General features: G+C 29.1%; 3 protein-coding genes and 1 long non-coding RNA gene across 4 annotated transcripts; 2 read left to right on the top strand and 2 right to left on the bottom strand.

Annotated features, from left to right (window-relative positions):
* Window positions 1-1,540: 1,540 nt before the first annotated feature.
* LOC112758281 (AP-3 complex subunit mu) lies at window positions 1,541-5,181 on the bottom strand. The gene is made up of 8 exons (XM_072219900.1): window positions 4,598-5,181; window positions 4,411-4,510; window positions 4,227-4,337; window positions 4,045-4,134; window positions 3,718-3,965; window positions 3,272-3,481; window positions 2,918-3,125; window positions 1,541-2,802 (listed from the first exon to the last, which is right to left on the bottom strand). Exons 1-8 carry the CDS (start codon window positions 4,630-4,632, stop codon window positions 2,557-2,559), a joined length of 1,248 nt encoding a protein of 415 aa, XP_072076001.1. The 5' UTR covers window positions 4,633-5,181; the 3' UTR covers window positions 1,541-2,556.
* On the top strand, window positions 1,562-3,082 carry LOC112758283 (psbP domain-containing protein 1, chloroplastic). The gene is made up of 3 exons (XM_025806903.3): window positions 1,562-2,086; window positions 2,172-2,425; window positions 2,656-3,082. Exons 1-2 carry the CDS (start codon window positions 1,562-1,564, stop codon window positions 2,391-2,393), a joined length of 747 nt encoding a protein of 248 aa, XP_025662688.1. The 3' UTR covers window positions 2,394-2,425; window positions 2,656-3,082.
* An 8-nt stretch (window positions 5,182-5,189) lies between the features above and the next one.
* Window positions 5,190-7,154, bottom strand: LOC112758973 (Golgi apparatus membrane protein-like protein ECHIDNA). Its single transcript, XM_025807769.3, has 6 exons — window positions 6,979-7,154; window positions 6,655-6,711; window positions 6,373-6,576; window positions 5,995-6,054; window positions 5,644-5,770; window positions 5,190-5,511 (listed from the first exon to the last, which is right to left on the bottom strand). Exons 1-6 carry the CDS (start codon window positions 6,991-6,993, stop codon window positions 5,423-5,425), a joined length of 552 nt encoding a protein of 183 aa, XP_025663554.1. The 5' UTR covers window positions 6,994-7,154; the 3' UTR covers window positions 5,190-5,422.
* Window positions 7,155-15,485: 8,331 nt separating this feature from the next.
* Window positions 15,486-17,921, top strand: LOC112758132 (uncharacterized). The gene is made up of 2 exons (XR_003179507.3): window positions 15,486-15,657; window positions 17,551-17,921. It is a non-coding gene; the product is annotated as an uncharacterized lncRNA (long non-coding RNA).
* The last annotated feature ends 6,852 nt before the right edge of the window (window positions 17,922-24,773 follow it).

Genomic DNA, 24,773 nt, shown 5'->3' with positions numbered 1-24,773 from the left:
AAGCAAGGGACTCCTGAGCCATTACCTTCGGTGTTGGAGCTTCCTCCCTTTGGTATCTTCGGAACAAGTTTGTTTTTGAAGGCTCATTCACTATGCCAAGAGATGTTGCTACCTCCATTATAGTCCACACCAAAGAGATTTCAAACTGGTGCCGGAAAAAAGTCATCCCACGCTCGATAAACACCAATTCTGAGTTGTATTAGATGGATTCCCCCTGATGGGGGGTATTATTAAAATAAATGTGGATGGTTCGGTCTTTGCTCAGACAAATAATGTTGCGTGTGGAGGTGTGGTCAGAGATTCTATGGGAACTCACCTCATGAGTTTCACTTGTAATCTTGGAAATTGCTCAACCATGCACGCTGAACTTTGGGCTATTATCAAAGGCCTCCAAATTGCAGCTGCTAATGGGATGAATGATGTGATTATTGAATCGGACTCGCAAATGGCCATTAAGCTCGTTCGAGAAGGCTGCCCCCTGTCGCACCCGTGCTATCCCTTACTGCAAGATATTAGTATTCTGGTCCGTCGAATCCACCACATGAGTATGCGACATACCCTCCGTGAAGCGAACGTTTGTGTGGACGTCATGGCCAAGAAGGGACATCAGCTTGGATTTGGCTTGCATTTATTTGATCATCCTATTCCTGAGATATATCTTCCTATGCTTTTTGATTGTGCGGGTTATTATAGGCTTAGAGGCTCTGCGTAGCCGGGTTCTATTTTCTGGTTTTCGGGGTCCCTGACCCCTCCTCACTCAGCAAAAAAAAAAGTATTAATTGTGGTTATGCTTTAATTTTGAAGAAGGGTTTGTTCTTATTATATTTTTCTAAGTGAATTTTACCATGTCAAATAATGATTGGAGTTTTAAAAATTTGGATATTTTTACGTGCTAGCTTACTAGAAGGTATTAACGTACTGTAATATTAATGGCTCGATTTTCACCCGATTTTTACCCGGTATAATTGTGGCCCAAAAGTGTGTTGGTTTCATCGGGTTTAGCGTCGAATTTGGGTCTAATAAATAGACCCGGTGTATATTTCGAACCGGATCTAGGTCACATCAAATCCGGCTTCACCCGACCTATATGCACCCCTACTAAAAACAATAAATTTTACTAACTTTTTAGTATTTCTCTAAAAATATTTTTATGAAAAAAATTTAAACACAAGTAAAATTTATTGTTTTTTGTTAATAATTAATTTAATATATTTAGTCTAATAATTTAACAATATATTTTTAGTTCACATTTTTATATATTACTAACTAATTATTAACTATAAATAATACATCATATTGACTCTCTAACATTATTTAATTCTTAAGATATTTTTATATAACTTTAAAAAGCGTTAAATCAATTGGATATCAAATCAATTATTCTATATAAAATATTTATTGAAATATAAAATACTGGTTATTATAATTGTGTGTGGGCTAAGCAACAGAGATGACGTGGGCCAGAGAGAGAGAGACAGAGGTGTGGTGATGTGGTGGTGAGAGTGTGATACTAATACCATATCCATTCATTTCATGATTTGGAGAGGGAAGGGGGGCGGCAATGGCTATTGCCTTTCCAATTCAGCGCTTCTACGATATTCCCATCTCTCTCTCCACCTGTTCCCCTCGCTGCATTTCAGGCCACTCTCAGGCTAAAGGTTTTGCAGTTCCACGGAGGAAAGCATTGTCCTTGTCCTTGTCCTTGCTCCTACCAACTTACATTCTCTCTGGCTCTGCTGCATTGGCTCAGCACTCCCCTGTGCTGCGCGAATACGTAGACTCATTTGATGGCTATTCATTCAGGTACCCCAGCAACTGGATCCAAGTGCGTGGTGCCGGTGCTGACATCTTCTTCAGAGACCCTTATGTTCTCGATGAAAACATATCTGTTGAGATCTCCTCTCCATCATCTTCCAGATACAAGACTGTTCAGGACTTGGGTTCACCCCAAGAAGCCGGCAAAAAGGTTCTCAGGCAATATCTCACTGAATTCATGTCTACGAGGCTTGGTGTTAGACGCGAATCCAACATCCTTTCCACCTCTTCCAGAGTTGCCGATGATGGCAAGTTGTACTATCAAGTTGAGGTTGCCTCACAGTTTCAATTACAATGATTATTTTTCTTTCAGTATGAGCTTCATTTCCATGTCCTGAATTGAATTGAATGTGTAGGTAAACATCAAGTCATATGCAAACAACAATGAGCTTGCTGTTATGCCACAAGAGCGGGTGGTACGCATGGAATGGGATCGGAGGTATCTTTCAGTACTTGGAGTTGAAAACAATCAACTCTATGAGTTGAGATTGCAAGTGCCAGAGAATGTCTTTACAGAGGAACAAAATGATCTTCGTCAAGTCATGGATTCTTTTCGTGTCAACAAGATTGCTGCTTAGGAAGATAATATAATATATATTCACTTTCTCTTGTAAGTTTATTATTGTTCCTCTCATCCTCAATACACAAGGAAAATTTGCACTACATACTCAAATGTTATTGCTTAGATGAGTAACCTAACCGAACTAAAAGTTTATTCTTAAATAAATTGAAAGTACAAGGTTATGATCTGACTTCAAATTCACCTGCACGGCTAACAGCTCGAAAACCTTTGAAGAAACGGTAAGGAACAGTTTTCAAATCCAGTTTATCTATTTTCAGGCCAGAGAGAGCAACACCCATCATCTTAAAACCCACTCTAAATGTGGGGAAGGTGTGAAGACGCTCCAATCCAGTCTCAAGCACCAACGTTCCAGACATTGAAGGGGCTTTATCTTTTGGGATCCGACCAATGTTCCAATTGCATGTCTGATAAAATAGAATACAAAGAAAGCTTCATTTCTTCAAATTGCATGCTGAAATATGGAGCAAAGTAGATTGTATTTGATAAAAATTAACAGAAAGGTTGCTGCTTGTTAGGTACCTTGTCAGCAAGGATGTTTACTGTTCCATGATTTGAGGTAAGATCTGCAGATAAAATGCATGAAGGAAGCTGAAACTGAACTGTAACTAAATCAATAGTCTTTCCATGATTATTTCTTGAACCAACCATTACATTAAGACGGCATGTCCCACCATTCGATGTCAACTGTGGCTTTACATATAATGGGGTGCTCTTCAATTTTCTAACCCTGAAACAAGATGAAATATCAAAAATATTGAGAAAGAGAAAATTGGGAATATAATGGAATGGAATTCATTTCGCAATTACTTTTCTTTATCCAAACTCAGTTTTCAAATTCTGATTCAGACATTAACATAAAGCTGGATACCTTACCTGTAACTCATAAGTTTAAATTGTCCATCAGGAGGCACAAATGAAAGAATCTGATGGGATTCCCATTGGCGAAATCTAACACATGGATGGAACCTCACTTGGTCTAGGATCGAAGGATTTGTAAATGAAAGTGTCATGTCAGGAAGACCACTGATATGGGAATTTACTTTAACTTGACCATAGACCTCACATTTCATCAGAGCTCCATCCCTAAATCAACAGAGGTGTTTAGCAGCAAGTATAAAAGAAATGCTGCATAAGATTTAAACTACTAAGGAGGAACCTTGAGATGATCTTAGATAAATGCCAGCTAGAATCAGTAGTATACTGTTAGCTAAACTTGGAGATGCGTACATGCAAGACTTCATGGCTTGGGTGAGCTAAGAACTGTTTCTACTAAAATGATCCAATATTAAAAATTGAGAGATGAGAATGAGTATATAGACCTGTTTATTGTAGCATCCATTTCTTCAGCAAGATCTATATAAACTTCATTCTGGGCATACTTTGGATCTGCTGTTCTCCAGGGAACACCAGAAGCTGATGCACCAGGAAGGGTGTCACTCACATTGGAACTGGTGCCAGTGACAACACTCAAGACTTTACTAACAATATTTGGTGGAGCTATCATCTCTTGCAGGATGTTAGGTTCCGTAGTTAGTGGGAAGCCATTGTCTATCATCTCATCCAGCAGCTACAATAACAACAAGTATAAAGGGACCAAAATCCTTAGCAGCATTTCGTTTCACATGAAATTCAGAAGAAAAAAGCACCTCATAAACAATGACAAAGTTGTCTTTAATCAAGTCTTCGTTCAAACCCCCAAGATAATCATTGAGGACATCTGCTACCCTACAAAGGAACTGAAGAATAATCAGACAGTTAAAAACAAAGAGAGTTGCTATTAAGAAATTGTGAGCTGCAATGGGAAGGGAATGTATAACGAAAAGTATACCTCAATGGCCATCAATGGTGGCATCTCAACTTGGGTGCAAGCCAGAAAGGTGATTCCCTCACGAAAAACTTGGAAAAGATAATGTGTGGGAGAAGCAATCACTGGAAGTTGCTATTAAGAAAGAAAGTGTAAAGGGAAGAAGCGGAGAAGAAAAATTAATGAAGGTAAAATGTGAGAAGGATACCCCAAAGGAATGAGCTTGAGAAATGGATTGGTCCCAGAACCAGGAACATATGGAGCGATCGACGCGGTGGCCAGTGAGCTGTTTCTCTAGAATCACCTCTCTGCGGCGGAATCAGAGATTCAGAACAACCATATGTTCAATTACTCTTTAAAAAGTGATGAATTGAGAATAGGAAATACAGTAATACCCGGAATTGGAGAGAAGGAATATGCATTGCAACATTTCTGTAGAGAGAGTCCAGAGATCCGAGGAAGATGATGATTGCACTCTTCCTCTCAAATACTTATACAACGGTTTTTCTTTTTTGGTGTCTGAGATAACGGTTTTTCAGTTATTCACTCTTTACCTCTATGCTTTAAAAAAGTCAATTATATTTATCTTCTCTGCAGAAATCTTTCTTTTTTTTTTAATTTAATATTCAGCTTTCAAAATTTTATGGAGCATATTATTTATTTATTTACTTTCCTTTCCGTGAAGAATCTGGTGCTATTATTTTTAGATTAAAATAGTTTATATTATTTTTTACTATACATTTTATTGAAAATTTGGATTATATTTTTCTGTTCGCATAAAATTTGCATAAAATCGTATAAAATGCAAGTATAATTTCAATTCTTACCTGCTTTGCACAAAAACAATTTTATATCGGAGAGATATTTGTAAAAAGATGATTCTATGATGCCTGCTCTTTGGATGTTTAAGTTGTCTATTAAATTGTTAATCCCTACGTTGGAGGAGAAGGAGCGGCAACGAACGAAGAGAAAATAAAAAATAGAAAAGAAGAAAAAGGAAAATTTGATTTACATTCTCAAAGGAGTGTCATTATTTCACTAAGTAATTTGACAATAGAATATTAATTATCGTGTACACAATTTTGCATTTGAATTTCTCTAAACTATATGCGAATCCAAAATAATCATTATGCATTTATGCACTATATCTCTAATCTCTGCTTTCAAATTTCAAAGATAATCCACTGCTTCTTGCATTTACATGTTCGGCAGTAAACAATTCAGACAATACTAAATGCTGACTGAAAGGTAGATGAGACCCTTGAGGCAAGTGTCCTAGCAGCAAATTGTTGAACTTGATTCTTAGCATCTGCAAGATACACAACAAAGCAGACATGTTATCCGTTGAGTTCACATGCATGATGAAGCAGAGTTGAGAATCCCTCTTTCAATGCCAATATCCATGGCCCCACAAATTTAAGAAGATGAATGAGTAGCAAACCTTTTCTGCATTTGGTGAAACCAACAATATTTGCAATACTGAGAGTCAAACAAACTCCTACAACTAGGATGTAATCAGCTTCAAACCTTATGAGCGAGAATATTGACAACAAAAGCCATATACCTGCCTATACAACATTACAACAACAACAAAATGAAGGAAAATTTATGCTGATTTACCAGAGAACATATCTAAGCAATGCAAATTTAACACAACTACTTGCTATCTATATCCAAAGCTTAAGTCAATTGATGAATGATGATCCTTGTTTTTTTATCATAGAACCCTGTTTAGTATTTACATTAAAGCAGTGCATTGCGATATAAATTTAACCATGCCATGTTCTCTTACGTTCAAGTAAAGGGTCCACCAGAAAAGCCATGAATCTTTCTTGTTCAACCGAGCCATTGACTGTGGATTTAAGAAAAAAAACAAACATGAGAGAGATTGATATATTGTACTGAAATTTGGGTAATTGCAATCTTACACTACTCAACAGAGAGATTGACATATAGTATTTAGATTTAAATAATTACAACTAAAATGCTATTTACACACTAAAAATCAGTCATAACAAATTTGTGTATAAATAATTGTAGTATTTAATTCATTTTCAATGTGTATTTTATATTTGAACATGTATTTTATTTGATTTGGTGATTGATTTTTAGTGTACACCTAGTATTGTTGGAATTACAATTACAATTACTATATGCAAATCGAAATTACCTCTTGATCGAGGCATTCAAATCTCCAAACACTCTCACCCTGATCATCAATTTCATTCCACCACCTCAAACCAACTAAGATTCTGCCACTTACATTCTTGACGACCCAAAAATCAAGAGCAGCAAGAAGGGCAGTGACCACGAAAATGACGACAAAGTTACCAACAAAGATGGAAAATACAATGTAAAATGCCAAAGCTGCGCCCTGCCAGCCACAACCAGAATCACACAAAGATCAAAAAGAATAAATATGAAGGATGTTGAAAAGGGCAAAGTTGGAAACCTTGAAGAAAACGTGAAAGAAGCAAGTAATGGGATTGCCGTAGTTTTCACCTGCAGGCTGCACCAAGAGTTTATATCATTGTGTTGAAATCAATCAGCTAAATCTACAAGGGATCCATATAATTATCATAATCATGAAAACAACGTATTAATAAGAAAATCAGTGCCAGAAACCAGGCAGGTGTAGATGAAGAGGAAATAGAAGCAAATGAATCGAATCCAATGATAATGCAGATGACAGAGGAGATTTAATCGTTGCACATGCACATCAATCTAACTGGAAATTGAGAATGTAGCCAATGTGCATTAACATTGAGAGACATACCTGGCTGAGATCCATGACTGTTTATGTATTTGAGATCATCCACGACTATTGTTCTTCTTCTTGCACGGGTGATGTATATTACGCATTTACAGAGAGAGAGAGAGAGAGAGAGAGAGAGAGAGAGAGAGAGAGAGAGAGAGAAAGAGAGAGGGGCTTGTCTCTGATTCATTTGGGCTAGCCTGATGCCTTGCTCGATCAACTTTCTTTTTTATCCAGTTTGGTTCATTATTTTGTACGGCCCAATTATATGATTTTATTCTTCTCTTGAAATCTTGTATTATCTTGACCCAAAAAAAATATTCTTGTATTACGTGGCTGAGGCTGCGTTTCGATAACAAAGTTGTTTGCCTCCGAAATTGCCACACCGGGCTCGATTCCCAGCTGGGGTGATTAAGGAGTCCTATTGTGTGTGTAAATGGGTGAGTGTGTGCTATGACCCATAAAAAAAAATTATTGTATTACAGAATCAAAGTTAAGAAATTAGTAATTACCCAAAAAAAAAGTTTAGTAGTAGAAATGAGTTAATATTTGTATTGGTCATAAAATTATACTTTAATTTTAATTTAGTCCTAAAAATTTTAATTTATTCAATTTAGTATCTGTAACTGAAATTAGTCCCTAACTTGATTTTATTACAGGACCATTCTTAAAAAATTTTTAAAATTCTTAAATAAAATTAAAATTAGAATTTTAAAAATTTCATAAAAAAAATTTGAGGTAAAGAAATTCTAATTATCACATCAAATATTTATTAAAAAATTTAATATAACAGTCATTAGTCTATCTCAATATATTAATAACAGTTCTGTGACAAAAATAAAATTAGAAACTAATATAAATTAAAAATATAAATTAGAGACTAAATTAAATAAAGCAAAATTTTAAAAATTAAATTGAAGTATGAGAATAATTTTAGAATTAGTATTAACTCTATTAGAAATAGTTGTCAACCATTGTGTGGCTTATCTGCTTTGTTGTCTTTGCAATTGGAAGGTGGAGAGAGATTAGAGTTCCTAAATAAGATATTAAGATATGATTTGAGGTGAGAACTGAGAAGCAGTATTAGTTACGTAAATGATACTCTAAAGAAGCTAATAACTGCTCTGATGTGCTGGCGAAATAAGGAGCTTCTAGTGACATTGGTTTCCAACTTCCCGCCATAACTGATAAGTCTTTCCAATATCACTTTCGTTCTTACCTTTTTTCTTTTTTTTTTTTTTTGCTGCCATACGTGCTGGTGTTTTAGTTTATGCATAATATTCCCACTCCAAAGTGGTGACTTTCTCATTCTATAAATGTCTTACGATAATTAAATCAAGATGTTGAATTTTATTGATGAATTATTCTATTATAATAAATTATCACGTACAAATTTTTTTGGTATACAAATTCATATAAATTGGCACAAATCCAACAAAAGCAATTCTTAGTTTAGATTGCGTGTAAACATGCGCTTTCCCAACTTTTGAATAGTGCGAAAACTATTATGACAAACGGTCCCTTAATCAAAATCGTAACACTCAAAATTTAAACAAAGATCAAAATTTTTTAAAATTGTCGCGAAAAGTGAAGGAAGTTTCGAAACTGAATTTGAAAAGAATTATGAGAAAATGAAGAAGAAGAAGCAGCAGAAGATGAGGACGAGGAAGAGGAAGAGTTTTAAATTATGCAGAACTTATCAGTACAAAAATATCAAAAATTCTTAAACAATACACATAAATATCTTAGTTTTACACCGAAATTGGCTGCAAATATACAAAAATGTTTCCTTTAATGCTACATTTTTTTCTTCTTTTTTTCCTTATTTCTTTCTTTCTTTTAGTTGAATGAATGTAAGTTCATCCTCTTCCAAATAATTTTGCAGCATTATGTGTTTCTTCTTTTTCTTTGTTTGATTTTTTTATTTTTATTCTTGTTAAAAGAGTAAAATAAGAAGAAACTTGAGAAAGTAAAACAAGAAAGAAAAGATGAATAAGAAAAAGAAGAAGAAGAAGAAGATGGTGATGATGATGAAAAAAAGAAGAAGAAGATGGTGATGATGATGAAAAAAAAAAGAAGCAACAGCAGAAGATGAGGAGGAGAAAAATGAAGAGTTTTGAATTATGCAGAACTTATCGGTATAAAAATATCGAAAATTCTTAAACAATACACATAAATATCTTAGTTTTACACCAAAATTGGCTGCAAATACACAAAAATGTTTCCTTTAATGCTATATTTTTTCTTCTTTTTTCCTTATTTCTTTCTTTCTTTTAGTTAAATGAATGTAAGTTCATCTTCTTCTAAGTAATTTTGCAGCATTATATGTTTCTCCTTTTTCTTTGTTTGATTCTTTTTTTGTTTTTATTCTTATGAAAAGAGTAAAACAAGAAGAAACTTGAGAAGGTAAAATAAGAAAGAAAAGATGAATAAGAAAAAAAGAAGAAGAAGATGGTGATGATGATGAAAAAAAAGAAGCAGCAGCGGAAGATGAGAATGAGGAAGAAAAAGAGTTTTGAATTATGCAGAACTTATCAGTACAAAAACACCAAAAATTCTTAAATAATACACATAAATATCTTAGCTTTACACCGAAATTGGCTGCAAATACACAAAAATATTTCTTTTAATGCTGCATTTTTTTCTTTTTCTTTTTCTTTTCTTATTTCTTTCTTTTTTTTAGTTGAATGAATATAAGTTCATCCTCTTCAAAGTAATTTTGCAGCATTATGTGTTTCTTCTTCTTCTTTATTTGATTTTTTTTTGTTTTTATTATTGTTAAAAGAGTAAAACAAGAAGAAACTTGAGAAGGTAAAACAAGAAGGAAAAGATGAATAAGAAGATGATGATGATGATGATGATGATGATGATGATGGAAAAAAGAAGAAGAAACAGCAGAAAATAAAGAGGAGGAAGAGAAAGAGTTTTGAATTATGCAGAAATTATTAGTACACATACACCAAAAATTCTTAAACAATAGACATAAAATATCTTAGTCTTACATCGAAATTTGCTACAATTACACAAAAATATTTCCTTTAATGCTGTATTTTTTCTTCTTTTTTTTTCTTATTTCTTTCTTTCTTTTAGTTGAATGAATGTAGCTAGGTTCATCCTCTTCCAAGTAATTTTGTAGCATTATATGTTTCTTCTTCTTCTTTGTTTGATTTTTTTTTCTTGTTAAGAGAGTAAAACAAGAAGAAACTTGAGAATGTAAGACAATAAAAAAAAGATGAATAAAAAAAAGATGATGATGATGAAAAAGAAGAATAAGAAGCAACATAAGATGAGGAGGAGAGAGAAGAAGAGTTTTGAATTATGCAGAATTTATTAGTATACATACACCGAAAATTCTTAAACAATACACATAAATATCTTAGTTTTACACCGAAATTTACTACAAATACACAAAAATATTTTCTTCAATGCAGAACTCCTACATTACATTCAATTCAAACCATCAACGATGAACAACAATTTTCAGTTTTCACAAACAAAAATAACATTATTCACCTATAGAATCATAAACTATTAACGAAAACATTAACTATAATTTAACCACACGATTCAAAACAATAATCCACTTCACTCTTGTTCAATTGACAATATGAACTTGAATAATTTATTATCTTCAACAACAAAATAACTGTTTAAAACTGATTTCAGAGCTTGATTTCAAAAACGCATAGAACGAAAAAAATTGTGAAAAACGAAAAAGAGAACGCAGAGAACGAATGAAGAGAAACGCAGAGAACGTAGAGATGGAAGAGAACATAAATTGAAAACACTGAGAAAATTACGGAAACGAAATTCTTTTAAAAAAGGCAATTATATATTCGCGCGTTGATTAAAAAGTTGGTTAGATAGTAACGCGTTAGGTGAATTAGGTTAAAGAGACTTGTATGGACTTGTATCGAAAAATGATTTGTATGTGAAGAATATTTCATAAATTATTGCATTATTAGAACTATCAAACCAATTTGAATTAGTTAAGTGATCAACTCACATGTTTGTTTAAGTGTTTGGGGTTTAAATCCTACCTTATACATTTAGCAATCTATTATATTGGTGAGCGACAAATCCTTAAATAGATTTTAGATCTACGACAAATTAATTTTTAACCTATCAAATTAAAAAATACAACAGACAACAAAAAAAAATTACTAATTTAATATCATATTAAATATCCGTGTCAAAGAAAGAAATAAGGATGAAAATTTGGTTTCTCTCATCATAATGTTACACAATAAAAAGAGACACTAATTAATCATTTTTATATTAACTATTTTATGTATATATTAAAATTAATTATTAATATAAAATATATATTAAAATATAAATATATATTAAAATAAATTAAATTATATATATTTATATACAAATATATTGATAATAATTTTAATGATTTAATTTTATTGTATGAAGCTCAATTTTTTGGTTTATACGGATGATCTAAGTCATCTAACCCCCTCCCCCCCCCTTCTCTTGGTGGGAATGGAAATGGATAAAGCATTAATTATACAAGAATAATTAATTACCTTTACATAAAATTCATGATCCGCTTGCGTTAATAGACATCCAAGTTTATTATCCAGAAACTAATCCATTCTCAAATCTTAGTTTTTTAAAAGGAATTTCGTTAAGAAAACAATAAAAAATCTTGACAATATATACGATCAATTAGTAATTTAGTTTAAATACATAAAAAAAATAAAAATCACTTTATAAATTATTTAAATAAAAAAATTATTTATTTATTTTAAAAATAAATATAATTATCCGGGTTAAAAATATGATAAAATTAAAATTATAATTTTAAATTATTTTTTAAAATTAATTTAAATTATAATAATTTGATTAATAAAAAAGTAGCATGTTATGTATTTTTTTTTAAATTTAGTGTTAATTGGATTAACTCTAAAATTGTTATTAATCGGTTTTAATAATCTACTTTTTTCAATAATTCAGACATAGATACTGAATGTGATTATAAATAATATAGTAATAGTTAAATCCACCAATAAATATATTAGTTATTATCACACTATAAAACAAATTAAATATAAAGGCTATTAGCACTTATAAATCTATAAAATCACACTGTCTTTGTTCGCGTGCAAGGATTTACTTATCAAATAAACTTAAAATATGAACCAAAAATATTTATAAATTGGACCTAGCATCACTTGAAAGAATAATGAAAAATAATCAACTTACCTTATCATCCATGAGAACCATTTCTATGTAAGTCGTCTTCTTGTTCTTGTCAAATTTGAATGAGACTTTCCATAACCTTATATATTAATTTTGTTAAATAATTATATATATATATATATATTACGATAGTTTTTCTTAATATATATACATATACATAAATAATTCTATACATATACATAAATAAAAAAATATGTAAATTATATTTTGTTAAACTCTACGTTACCGTTATCGGTTATTAAAAACATATAAATCACATATATTAATTATTTTTTTGTTATAATTATTTCGTTTTATATAAGATTATTTTTTATTCTACAATCGTGCAATGGTTTTTTATTTTTTATATCTATATATATTCCTCAATTCCAACTCCATTTATACGCATATTAACATTTTTTCTAATAGTGATGTTTTAATTTTTTGTTTTCCTTTTTTCACGTATTTTTTTTAAATAGTGATGTTTTAATATTTCTTTTTTTTAAATATATTTTTTTTAATAATTATATTACTAATCTGAAATATAAAATGAGAAAGAAAATAAACTTAAAAATTAGAAAAAAGAAATTTTATATTAAAAAATATAAAAATAATATATTTGAAAAGAATAGTCGTAATATATGAATTGAGTTAACAATTTAAATTTCTCTAAAACTAATTTAATCAAATACCAATATTAGAAATAAATTATTTAAATAATATTTAATCTATTCTCGTCCTTAGACACGTATGGATTAGAGTCATTCTCGTAATGACAACGAACTGAAACAACGTCGTAAGTTCGAATATTTAGAATTCGTGCAAATTCAGACAATTCCTTTGTTCTTTGAAAACCTTCAATATCCCTTATAGAGTTGAATCGAAATTCCTTTTATGAAAAAGGAGTTACAGAGATAGCTTTAATGTGTTGGAAACCAAAATTCGAAAGTCACTATTTATATTTGAGTGTCACACCCATTAAACCCGAAAGACCAAATAAAATAGTATCTCTGATTTTATTCTCATTTAATTCAGCATTTATGATAATAAATGAGATGACCATTATATAAGTCATTTAATGTAAAATAGCTTAATTTACGATTATAATTAATATATGTATTGTCCATAAATAGATTAGAAAATAATAATTTTGTAACAAAACAAATCATTCAATTTGAATTACAATGAATTGATTGATAGAAATTATAATAAATTATATGATATTTAAAAAATTAACCAAATCAATTAGTTGATATAATTAATTTATTATAATAAAATAAATTTAATGAGTTAAAAGAAATAAACTAAAAAACACCATCAGAAACATGTTACGACAGTTTTATCATTAAGTGCAGAAATTTAATTTTTACATAATAGAATAGATATTTACAGATTATTATATTAAACACAGACTAAAAAAATACACTAAACAAAATAAAAGCATCAATGACAAAATGTAACCTAAAAAATCACTTAAACTAAAAAAGAACCTGTGATGAATTATAATAAATCTATATATGAGAAGTAAAAGTAAAATAAATAATTAAAAATAAAGTAAAAAGATCAATTAAAAAAAGTAAAAAAAGATAGAAAAGATAATGTGTGGAGTAGATAAAAAATGTATTGTAATAGAAGATTAATATAATTAATTAATACAAAGGATGAAAGAGAAAAATCAAAATACGATATTGTTAAAAAAATTTCAAAAAAAAATATTTTAAAAAAGAACCTATTAATAAACTTTTATAAAAATATTACAAAAAAATTAAATTATATTTAAATAAAATAATGATACCCTTAAGAATTATTAATCAAAATAAATAAAAAAATTAATATAAAACAAAATCATAGAAAAATATTAGCAAAATTAAGATAAAAAATAAAAATAAAAAATTACAAATATTTTAGCTGAAGTATAAAATAGAGAGGGAAAAAAGGGATATATAAAATAATAAGATAATAATTTGAATTAATTGAGTTCATTTATTTCATTGCTTTATATATTATTTATTAAATAATTTAATATTTATCTCGATCATATTAAATAATAAATTAGTTATAATTAATTTGGTTTAATGAATCAAACAAAATTTAAAATAATTTGATATTTACTCTAATTAAATTAAATATTTGAATTTATGATTAATGTAATTTAATGAATCAAATAAAATATTAAATGATGAAATATTTATTCTAATCAAATAAAATATATAATTAATTAGTTATAATTAATACAATTGAATGAATCAAATAGATTAAATTGAAAAATTATTTAGTTAATTTGTGTCTTAAGAACACATTTTAAAAATATTTATTTTGCAACAACTTTTATAAAAGATTTTTTTATAATATTTTTAACTTATGGTTTAAAGGCACAGTTATAATAACCCATTAAAAAGTACTTAATTAGTTAATACAAATAATTAATATAATTGATTTAGTTCAATAAATTAAAAGAAATAAATATGAAAGAAAGAGATAAAGAGAAAGTAAAATTATAAAAATGTATATCCATTAAAAAGCAATAAAAAGTCCTTTTTAGTTTTTTATTTATTAATTATTAATTTATTATAATTAATTTCACAACATTTATTACACGTTATTCATCTTATAAATTATACAATCAATTTATTGATATCAATTATCGATAATTAATTATAATTGATATAACTCATTTCGCTATACTTTTTAAATAAATAATAAAAAATGCATGTCTCAATTTTTTGTTAAAGTAAAATAAAATAAAATATATAAATTGAGTAGATATAAATCTAAAAATTATAAATTTTATTAACAACTCAAATAAATTAGTACCATAAAATTAAATTTAATGCCTATTTTAAAAATAATTACTGATATTTTATTCTTTTAATTATTAATAATTTAAATAAAATTATACTCTATAACTTATTTTGTTATTTGTTTTAAGTAATTAATAACATAGTTGTTAGTAATACCTAAGTGTATATTATCAACATAATTTTATCGCGGATATTTCAGCGTTATCGTCATTGCGATTTTGTACCGTCTTACTTTTTTAATTGTTATTATTAGAATTGTTAAATAATATTAAAAAAATCTTTAAAAATAGAAATTGTAAACTCCGGTTAAATTAGTAGATAATTAGTAAATTAGTTTTTAATAAAGATTAGAAATGCAAATATTATATTAAATTAGGATAGAACTCATCGAAACGAGAATTTTGACACCAATTTAAAAAAAAAACAGTTCAAGATTGGACCGAACGAATTAAACCGATTGAATCGAGCCAAATCGGACCTGTGGACCCAACCGGACCAACCCATTAAATGAGCTTAAAGCTCGTTCTTCTCTTCAAAGACAGCAGAAGCAGTGACGCATTAGGGGAAGGAGAAGAGAAATTCACCGAAACCCTTACGGTGATTTCAAAATGCCGTAGCTCCTCTGTCCGAACTCCGATCGCCGCACCGTTTGTGACCACGCGTCCACCGCGTCGAGCTCTACATTTCTACCGGAACAATTTCATAGGTAACTTGCTATTTCACCTCAGCCTCTTCTTTTTCTCAATTTTCAAATTTTGAGTGGAAATATTGAATTTCTTTGATTTCTGATATTTTAGAATCTAATTAGCTTGAGGAAAATGTTCACTCTTACTTATGTGAAGTTTGGGTAAGGTGAGGATACGATAATTCTATTTTAATTTCATTAAATTTGAGTTTTGAGTATTAAATTGGATATATATATGTTATGAATGTGTATTAGGTTGTGAATAAATAATTGGAGCTTGAAATTGTGAATACTGTAACTTGGAGGAAGCGAATTAGTTGAGGTTTTGAGGGCTGTGTTCTTTTAGAAAAAATTATCTTGGAATAATACTTGAGAATCAGTTAAGGTATGGTTTAGGTTTATTGCATTTAATATATAATGTTCTGTGAAAACTTAGGCTAGATGACCATAGGATAAGTTGGAATGCAGGTGTATATTTAATGTTTAGTAATGGGTTGATGAATATGCTTGCTTGGTTTGGTGATTTGTATGTAAGATGATATTGGTGGCTAGTGCTAGTTGGATCTTGGAAAGGATATGTGATTGAATTGTTGATTATATGGCTATATTTTAGTTTGGTTGAATGATGATTGATGAAAAGATATGGAGCTTGTTGAGGATTATTGTTGGCAATTTGGATTGGTGGTAATAGGTTTGAAAATAATTGGAATGGAATTTTTGAATGAAAAATGAGGTATTTTGTGTTAAAAGCCTAGGATTTGTGAACTATGATTTTTAGTTGAATTTTGGTTGTTGGATTTGAATATTGTATGAGTATAATTGTTGATCTGAGTTAGATTTATTGTGGTGATTGTTATGATTATGAGAAAGTGTATGTTGAATTGAAAAGAATGCAGGTTTGGACCCGAAAAGGGTGGAAAAGTCCGAGTTTTAGAGGAGATACTGCCGAAATTTTACAAAAATTTAGAGATTTTGTTTAGATGATTATTTGAAAAGATTTAGATTCAAAGGTTATAGGGTTTGATTTTGAATTATTAAGAAAATGAGTATGCTTTAAGTTTGATTTATTTAGAAAGGAATGAATTATATTTTGAATTGGAACTATTGATGGACGAAATGGGAGGTATGATAATGAAGGATAAGGATTGAATATAATTGATGTATGATGATGAATGAAATGTGATTGAAAATGATGTGGATATTGATGAATTATAATTGAATTATTTATATGGCTTATGAATTTGAATGATCTGAGATACGAGATTCCTTGGATAAAGTGTCGACGTGTACCAGGTTGAAAACTCGATACTCTATTGACCCTACGACGTAAGTGTGACCGGGCACTATATAAATTCCTGGGAATGTTATCCCCATTGAGAAATATTGATTATTTGAGAAAAAGCTATGCATAGACTCTTGGGAATGCACGTCGGGGGACGGTCTAAGGACAATTCAGACTTGTCGGGTTGGCTGAATAACCGACAGATGAGCCTCATCAGCCATAGGACAAGCATGCATCATATGCATATTACTTGAATTACTTGCTTGTGCTTTAATTGGGTGTGCCTATCTGTATTTGCCATGCTAAATGTGTATTTGTTACCTGCAGTAGTTGTAATCTTCTTGTGTTTGCCTTTATCTGTTTATTTGTCTGTGAAAATGCATGATAGAGTTGGAGGTACGGAGGAATGACAGTATGGGACTTAAATTTTAAGGTTAAGTTAAGTTAGATTTAAATATTCTTAGAAAACCACCTCTTATGGCTTCTATTTAATACTTTAAGCTCTACAATCTGAGTGTCGGCGTTCTAGGATTGCCTTTGGCATTCCCAGGACCTTATATATTATGTGTGTGGCACCTTTACCATACTGAGAACCTCCGGTTCTCATTCCATACTATATTATTATTTTTCAGATACAGGTCGAGAGGCATCTCGTTAGGCGTCTGGACTCTTGAAGCAGAATGGTTACAGGGTTATATATATATATATAACCCTACCTCTCCATATACACGTACTTGATTTTCTCTCCACATAACTTGTTCTTTTGATCCTCATAGAGGTTTATGGAGAGGTAGGATTGTGTATATGTACTTTTGGGTTTTGGATATGTATATATATGTATATATGTGTGTATATTCTCCGGCCAGTCTTGATTTTGCAGGCTGAGTCAAGAGCTCGTTATTTTGTATCATTGACTCTCTATTCCTGTTTTGGGTTACTTTACACTTGACAGCTGTAGCTTTCTTAGCACGCAAGTTAACTCATTTCTCGAGCATTGCACTTTTATTTCGCGATTTTTATTTCCTCTATTCTTCAAGGCTCCTAGCATATTATAATTCTTCTGCTATTATATATATACATTTTATTTTAGAGGTCGTAATACCGCACCACCTCTATTTTACGACTTAAGCGTAAAGCTCTATGTGGTAGGGTGTTACAGAAATAGCGATGACACCTTGAATAATTAATTCAATAGAATTAAATTTAAATGAATAAGATGATTCAATCAATTATACAAATAATAGCATATTTATAAATATTAATATTAAAAATAGTCTCACTAATATAAATGATCAATACAATAATTATATAAAAAAATAACTAATTACATAATTGCATAATTTTCAAGATCCTATATAGTTAAATCTAATGGACAAATAAAAAAATATTTTTATGGTAATGTCCTAATATTTTAGCATACTATAAATCATATTATAAATTTATATATCATATTATAATTTTAATTCAACTCCTTAAACACATTATAACATCAACCATCTAAAAAGATACACCAAATTAACGAATATCACATGGGTCACAACATACACTCTAAATTGTCACGATATTTCAAATAAAAAGAGCATCAATACAGAAAAATTAATGAATATATATAACTAAAATAAAGAGCAACAAAGAGACACACACAAAAATAAAATAAAATAAAGAGAATCAATAAAAATATTAACATATAAATCACATACACGAACAATGTATATATTAATTGTGAATCACAAAAAAAAAGACAATATACACATATATATATATATATATATATATATATAAATTGAAGTAGACATGAAAAAATAGGATATTACAAAATAAAATTATAGTAAAATTATTTAAAAACAACATAAAAATCACACATTTTTTTGTTAATCATAAGCTAAAATAAAAAAAATTGTGCGCCTAATAATAAGCAATTAAAATAAACAAAAATTTTAAAAAATATAAAAAAATAAAATGTATAAATAAATATAAAAGAAACAAAAATTCAATAAATTACAAAATTGTACCTAAACACGAGAGAGAGAGGGGGAGAGGGAGGAAGGAAGGGAGAGAGAGAGAGAAAAGAAAGCGAATGAGTAAAAAATATTTGATCTTGTATAAATAAAGGATATTGAGAAAAATAAACTAATTAAACTAATTCATATATTTCGTTATCATATTTATTATTTATTAAATAATTCGATATTTACTCCAATCAAATTAAATAATTAATATAATTAACTAAATTAATTAATTGATATAATTAATTATAATAAATGGTGAAATTTAAATATCTAATCAAATTAATTAATTGATATAATTAATTAATTATAATTGATTTGCTTTAACGAATTAAATGAAATAAATCAGGAAACACCTTAAGAGCATGTCGCATCAGTTCTATTATTAAGTGCAAAAATCTGATTTTTATATAACAGAATAGATAGATACTAAAGATATTTTCTTAAATTAGTATAATTGTGCATTATTCATTAAATATTAATTGTAATATTGTAATATAATTATAATAAAGATATTTTTTTAAAATAAAATTATTTAGAAAAATATAAATTAGTTATTAATAACCGGTGCCATTATCATATAATTATCATATTATTATTATTATTATTATTATTATTATTATTATTATTATTATTATTATTGGATAATAAATAAGAATTAGAATTATATCAATACTTTTAAAATTAATATAATTAAAATGACTAAAAATATTTAAAATTAATGTGCATTATTAATATCATAAGATTTGATCATTTTATGATTAGAATCAAATATTCTTATCATGATTACCACGATCGGTGTCATTATCATATCATTATCATATATTATTATTATTATTATTATTATTATTATTATTATTATTATTATTATTATTATTATTATTAATTCACAATTGATAAGTAGTTTAATAATGTATTAAATATTGATTTGATATAATTATAATGAAGATATGTTCTTAAATTAGTATAATTATGTATTATTTATTAAATATTAATTATAATAAAAATATTTTGTATAAAATAATTTAGAATAGAGAAAAAGTGTATTCATTTTGGAGGGAAAACGGAGTCACGAGGGATCGACACCTCACCTTCATTAGTTAAACCCAGTTTTAGTATATTAAGTAGATTAATCATTCTAAACTCTAATTTATCAAAGCATTTCACTCTAACATCATCTTCTTTCTCAATCAGCTATCACCCCCATTTTTATCAATAATCATTCTACTTCATCGTCGTTACTTGGCTTGCCACACGCCGTCACCAGCGTCGCTCACCCATTGTGAAAATAACCATCCATTTAAAGATAAAAATAATCATCTGCATATCTAATAAATTGAACATTCAACATATTTTAATTATATATAACTAAACTCAATCCAATCAAAATAATCATTCACATAACAATTAAAATAATCATCTGTATACCTATTAAAATAACCATCTTAAACTGGCTATTGAATTAATATAATCCAAGAGTAATTAAGGAGTAAGAGGAGAAAATTATTGGTCCTGTATCATCAATTCCAATAAATTCACCAATTTTTCATGGGCCCGGTGGATCCTATATTAATACTCCGATAGTAATAATTGATGAAAAAAGGGTGGTTAATCAAAAAAGTTTCACATACAAACACCTTAAGTTGACAACAAAAAATTCTAAGAGAAAGCATTTTCTTGGTGAGAGAGGATTGGAAGTGTCTTCAAAGGATGGCTTAGCTGAGATGATGCTATGACTCTAACAAAATCTGGAATGGGGATCTCTGTCGCTATCAAATCTCTTAACCAATTTGGTCTTCAACACCATCAAGAATGGCTCGTATGATCACCATCAACTCCACGATGTAGCAACAACTCTACGAGAGGGTTGTACAAAACCACAGCAATGCAGTGAGGGAAGAGTGGCACGAAAATAACAACAGCAGCGTTGGACTAAGCGCCGGAAGGCGAGGCGAGTCGGGCTGACCGACGGAAGTGGAGGCGGTGTCGGCGGGAGGCTGTGGCGGCGTTGGTATGGCCTGCGAGGAGTGCAGCGGCGCGAGGTGAGAACCGGAGAAGATGACGGCAAAATTTGGACGTGTATTGGAGGTTATGGTAAGATTAACAATAACCGTAGTGTGAATGAGTTTAAATGCAAATCCTAATTTTTGTTTGAATTCAAAAAGGAAAATTATTAAAAATTAATTAAATTAATTATTATATGATCTTAATTCCTTTTTTACTCTTATTGTACACATTGTATACTAAAACTATTGACTCTCTATACGTACACATTGTACACTAAAACCATTGACTCCCCATATTTTCTTAAAAGGAATTAAGATCATATAATAATTAATTTAATTAATTTTTAATAATTATCCTTTTTGAATTCTAATTGTTAGGATTTGCATTTAAACTCATTCACACTATGGTTATTCCTAATCTCACCATAACCTCCAGTATACGTCCAAAACTTGCCGTCATCTTCTCCGGTCCTCACCTCGCGCCGCTGCACTCCCCGCAGGCCATACCAACGCCGCCGCAGCCTCCCGCCGACACCGCCTCCACCTCCACCGGTCAGCCCAACTCGCCTTGCCCTCTGGCGCTCAGTCCAACGCTGTTGTCGCTATTTTCGCGCCACTCTTCCCTGACCACGTTGCTACGATTTTGTGCAATCCTCTCGTGGAGTTGCTGCTACATCGTAGAGTTGATAGTGATCATACGAGCCATTCTTGATGGCGTTGAAGACCAAATTGGTTAAGAAATTTGACAGTGACAGGATCTCCATTTCAGGTTTTGTTGGAGTCATAGCATCATCTCTACTAAGCCATCCTTTGAAGACACTTTTAAATCCTCCTTCACCAAGAAAATGCTTTCTCTTGAAATTCTTTGTTGCCAACTTAAGGTGTTTGTATGTGAAGCTTTTTGGATTAATCATCCTTTCTTCATCAATTACTACTATCAGAGTGTTGATGGTGGATCCACCGGGCCATGAAAAATTGGTAAATTTTTTGGAATTAATGATATAGGACCAATAATTTTCTCCTCTACTCCTGAATTACTCTTGGATTATATTAATTTAATGGCTAGTTTAAAATAGTTATTTTGTTATGTGGATGATTATTTTGATTAGATTAAGTTTAGTTTATATAATTAAAATATGTTGGATGTTCAATTTATTAGGTATGCGAATGATTATTTTTATCCTTAAATAAATAGTTATTTTCACTATGGGTGAGCGACGTCGGTAGCGAAAGAAGAGGATATTAAAGTGAAATGCTTTGATAAATTAGAGTTTGGGATGGTTATTTTTTTGAAATAAATGAGTGAGTTTTTTTATTTAGATAATTTATGGAGTATTTTTTATTTTTTATATGTATTTGGGCTAAATCACCAGTCCATTGTACATATTGTTAAGATTCCTTATCTAGATGTGTATCTATTTGCGTGAGTTTTTTTATTTAGATAATTTATGGAGTGTCTTTTATTTTTTATATGTATTTGGGCTATATTACGAGTCCATTGTACATATTGTTAAGATTCCTTATCTGGACGTGTATCTATTCGCATATCAGGGTTAATCTGCCATGGTACTAAACTCTATTTAAAGGTTTGTCACTGGCTAATAGGTTGGTACATGCAAAAGGTGGAATTCGAACCTCCGACATTTGCTTAGGTAGACTAGTGAGCTAACCACTAGACCAACCTAACTTCGTTACTTTTCATTAATTAATTCCAATAAATTCAATGGATATTTAAATGACACATTAATATTTGTTATACTATATATCATAAATAGTAATGTAAACTTAAAAATAATTTTTTATCATAATATTTAATTTTAATTTAATTAAAATTTTATTATTTATATAATTATTTACCATTACTTTTCATTAGTTAATTCCAATAAATTCAATGGATATTTAAATGACACATTAATATTTGTTATACTATATATCATAAATAGTAATGTAAACTTAAAAATAATTTTTTTATCATAATATTTAATTTTAATTTAATTAAAATTTTATATTTTTTAATTATTTTATCAAAATAATTATATAAATAATAAAATTTTATTAATTTTTTATTAAGATGATATCATCTTTTTAAAATGAGATTGATTTTATTTCATCTATTAATTTTAATTTTAATGTAAATTTTAAGTCAATTTATTTTTTTAAAAATATTAAAATAATATTCTAAAAATATTTTATTAAAATTGTCCTAATTAAAAATATACAAATAATTCAATAATCATAATAATAAAATCACATATGGTAGCTTAAGTGTTATTGATGAGAGTGATAACATTTGTATTATGTAAAAAGAATATTAGAAGTGTATAATATTTATTTTTGATAGATACTCTAATAAAGATTTTATAATTATTTTTATATAAAAAAATTTTAATTATTGAATGATGAATTATATAATTAAATTTTAATATTATAAAAATATTATTTTTATTTAAAATTTAACTAAATAAATAAATTATATTTTTTAAACAAAATATTTTTATGAAAAGATGATTTTGATATCTTCATTTTATTTGAGTAGGTATTTTTATTTTTTGATTGTAAACTTATATGAGGGATGTGAAGCACTTGAATGTTGAACTATTTCAAGTACAAATAAAAAAGTATAGATAACTAACAAGATTCCTAAAATAATATTTTGAGAGTTTGAGAACAGTTTACGAGGAAAGAAGTGAAAAAAAAAATAGTTGATTAGGTCGTCTAAAATATTTGGATAAAAAAAAATATATTATGAATACATATCACTAATTAAAGAATTTATTTGCTTTCTCATAATTACAAGTAATTCTGTTCATCTTGCCTTAAAAAAAAACGTTTTTTTTTCTATTACACTTTAAATAATTCGCAATGTGTACATATAATTTGTTTTGGTTTAAATATAATGCAGTTTCACTATATCACAAAACTTTGACCAAAATATCCAAGTTATACCGTACCATTACAATTATATTTTCCCCTTATTTTTTGAAAAGGTTTAGTGTATAGTATGAGACATGAACACAGAGATATAAATTATATAGACATAGACATAAAATATATAAAATTTTAAAAAGTCAATAATATTCTCATCATCTACTTTTACCACCATCATTATTATCTATATTTTTTCATCAACAGCTGTAATGATTTTTTTCTTTCATCTCCATTCATGACAAAAAAATTACCCAGATAACAAAAATTTTAATAATTTCAACAACAAATTCAATACATATATTCTTAATCAAATAACAAGTAATTAATTGGCATGATTCTCATTTTGAATTTCTTGTGTCAATTTTAAGTTGTTAAAAAAATTAATTGGAGGGTGAGATATTTTAACGCGTAGAAACCAATGGAAATAAATTATCCATAGTATTCAGACTATAATTTTTTTCCTAACACAGTTTAATAATAAAAAAAAGAAAAAATAGAATTTTATTTTAGGAAAAAAAATCCAGAAAGGGGCAGATAGAATGATGAACAGAGATAAAGATAGAGGCACGATGGGTCGATGATGGAGGTTCAATTGCGATATGGCAGAGATACAAATTACAGATCTGGAGATTTAGAAGAAGGAAGAAGACAGAGACGTAATCTGGAAAGTATGAGGAGGAAGTGAAGTGGTGACAATGGCAGACCATGAAGAGAGAAAAAACAGAAATTGAAATGAGGAAGAGAAGGGAGAGGAGAATAAATTCTGCTTGGTTGGCCATGAAGAGAGAAGAGGGAATAGACGGAAGTTAAAATGGAGAGAAGAAGGGTAAGGAGAAGAGATGAATAGATGAAGAGATCTAGAGATGGATGAGAGGAGATAACAAAAATAAAAATATAGAAATAAAACAAGGATAA

This window comes from Arachis hypogaea, chromosome 16 (assembly GCF_003086295.3).
Source record: "Arachis hypogaea cultivar Tifrunner chromosome 16, arahy.Tifrunner.gnm2.J5K5, whole genome shotgun sequence".
Classification (NCBI taxonomy): Eukaryota; Viridiplantae; Streptophyta; class Magnoliopsida; order Fabales; family Fabaceae; genus Arachis; species Arachis hypogaea.
This window is presented reverse-complemented; position numbering and strand designations above follow the sequence as displayed.

Excerpts from the sequence above, each read along its gene's own strand:
- LOC112758283 (XM_025806903.3), top strand. The coding sequence starts at position 1,562 with ATGGCTATTGCCTTTCCAATTCAGCGCTTCTACGATATTCCCATCTCT. Across the intron at positions 2,087-2,171 it reads AGTTGTACTATCAAGTTGAG|GTAAACATCAAGTCATATGC; the intron begins GTTGCCTCACAG and ends TTGAATGTGTAG.
- LOC112758281 (XM_072219900.1), bottom strand. The coding sequence starts at position 4,632 with ATGTTGCAATGCATATTCCTTCTCTCCAATTCCGG. Across the intron at positions 4,511-4,597 it reads TTCCTTCTCTCCAATTCCGG|AGAGGTGATTCTAGAGAAAC; the intron begins GTATTACTGTAT and ends ATTCCGCCGCAG. Across the intron at positions 3,126-3,271 it reads TTTAAACTTATGAGTTACAG|GGTTAGAAAATTGAAGAGCA; the intron begins GTAAGGTATCCA and ends ATCTTGTTTCAG.
- LOC112758973 (XM_025807769.3), bottom strand. Across the intron at positions 6,577-6,654 it reads TCTTTCACGTTTTCTTCAAG|GGCGCAGCTTTGGCATTTTA; the intron begins GTTTCCAACTTT and ends TGTGGCTGGCAG. Across the intron at positions 5,771-5,994 it reads GGTGGACCCTTTACTTGAAC|GCAGGTATATGGCTTTTGTT; the intron begins GTAAGAGAACAT and ends AATGTTGTATAG.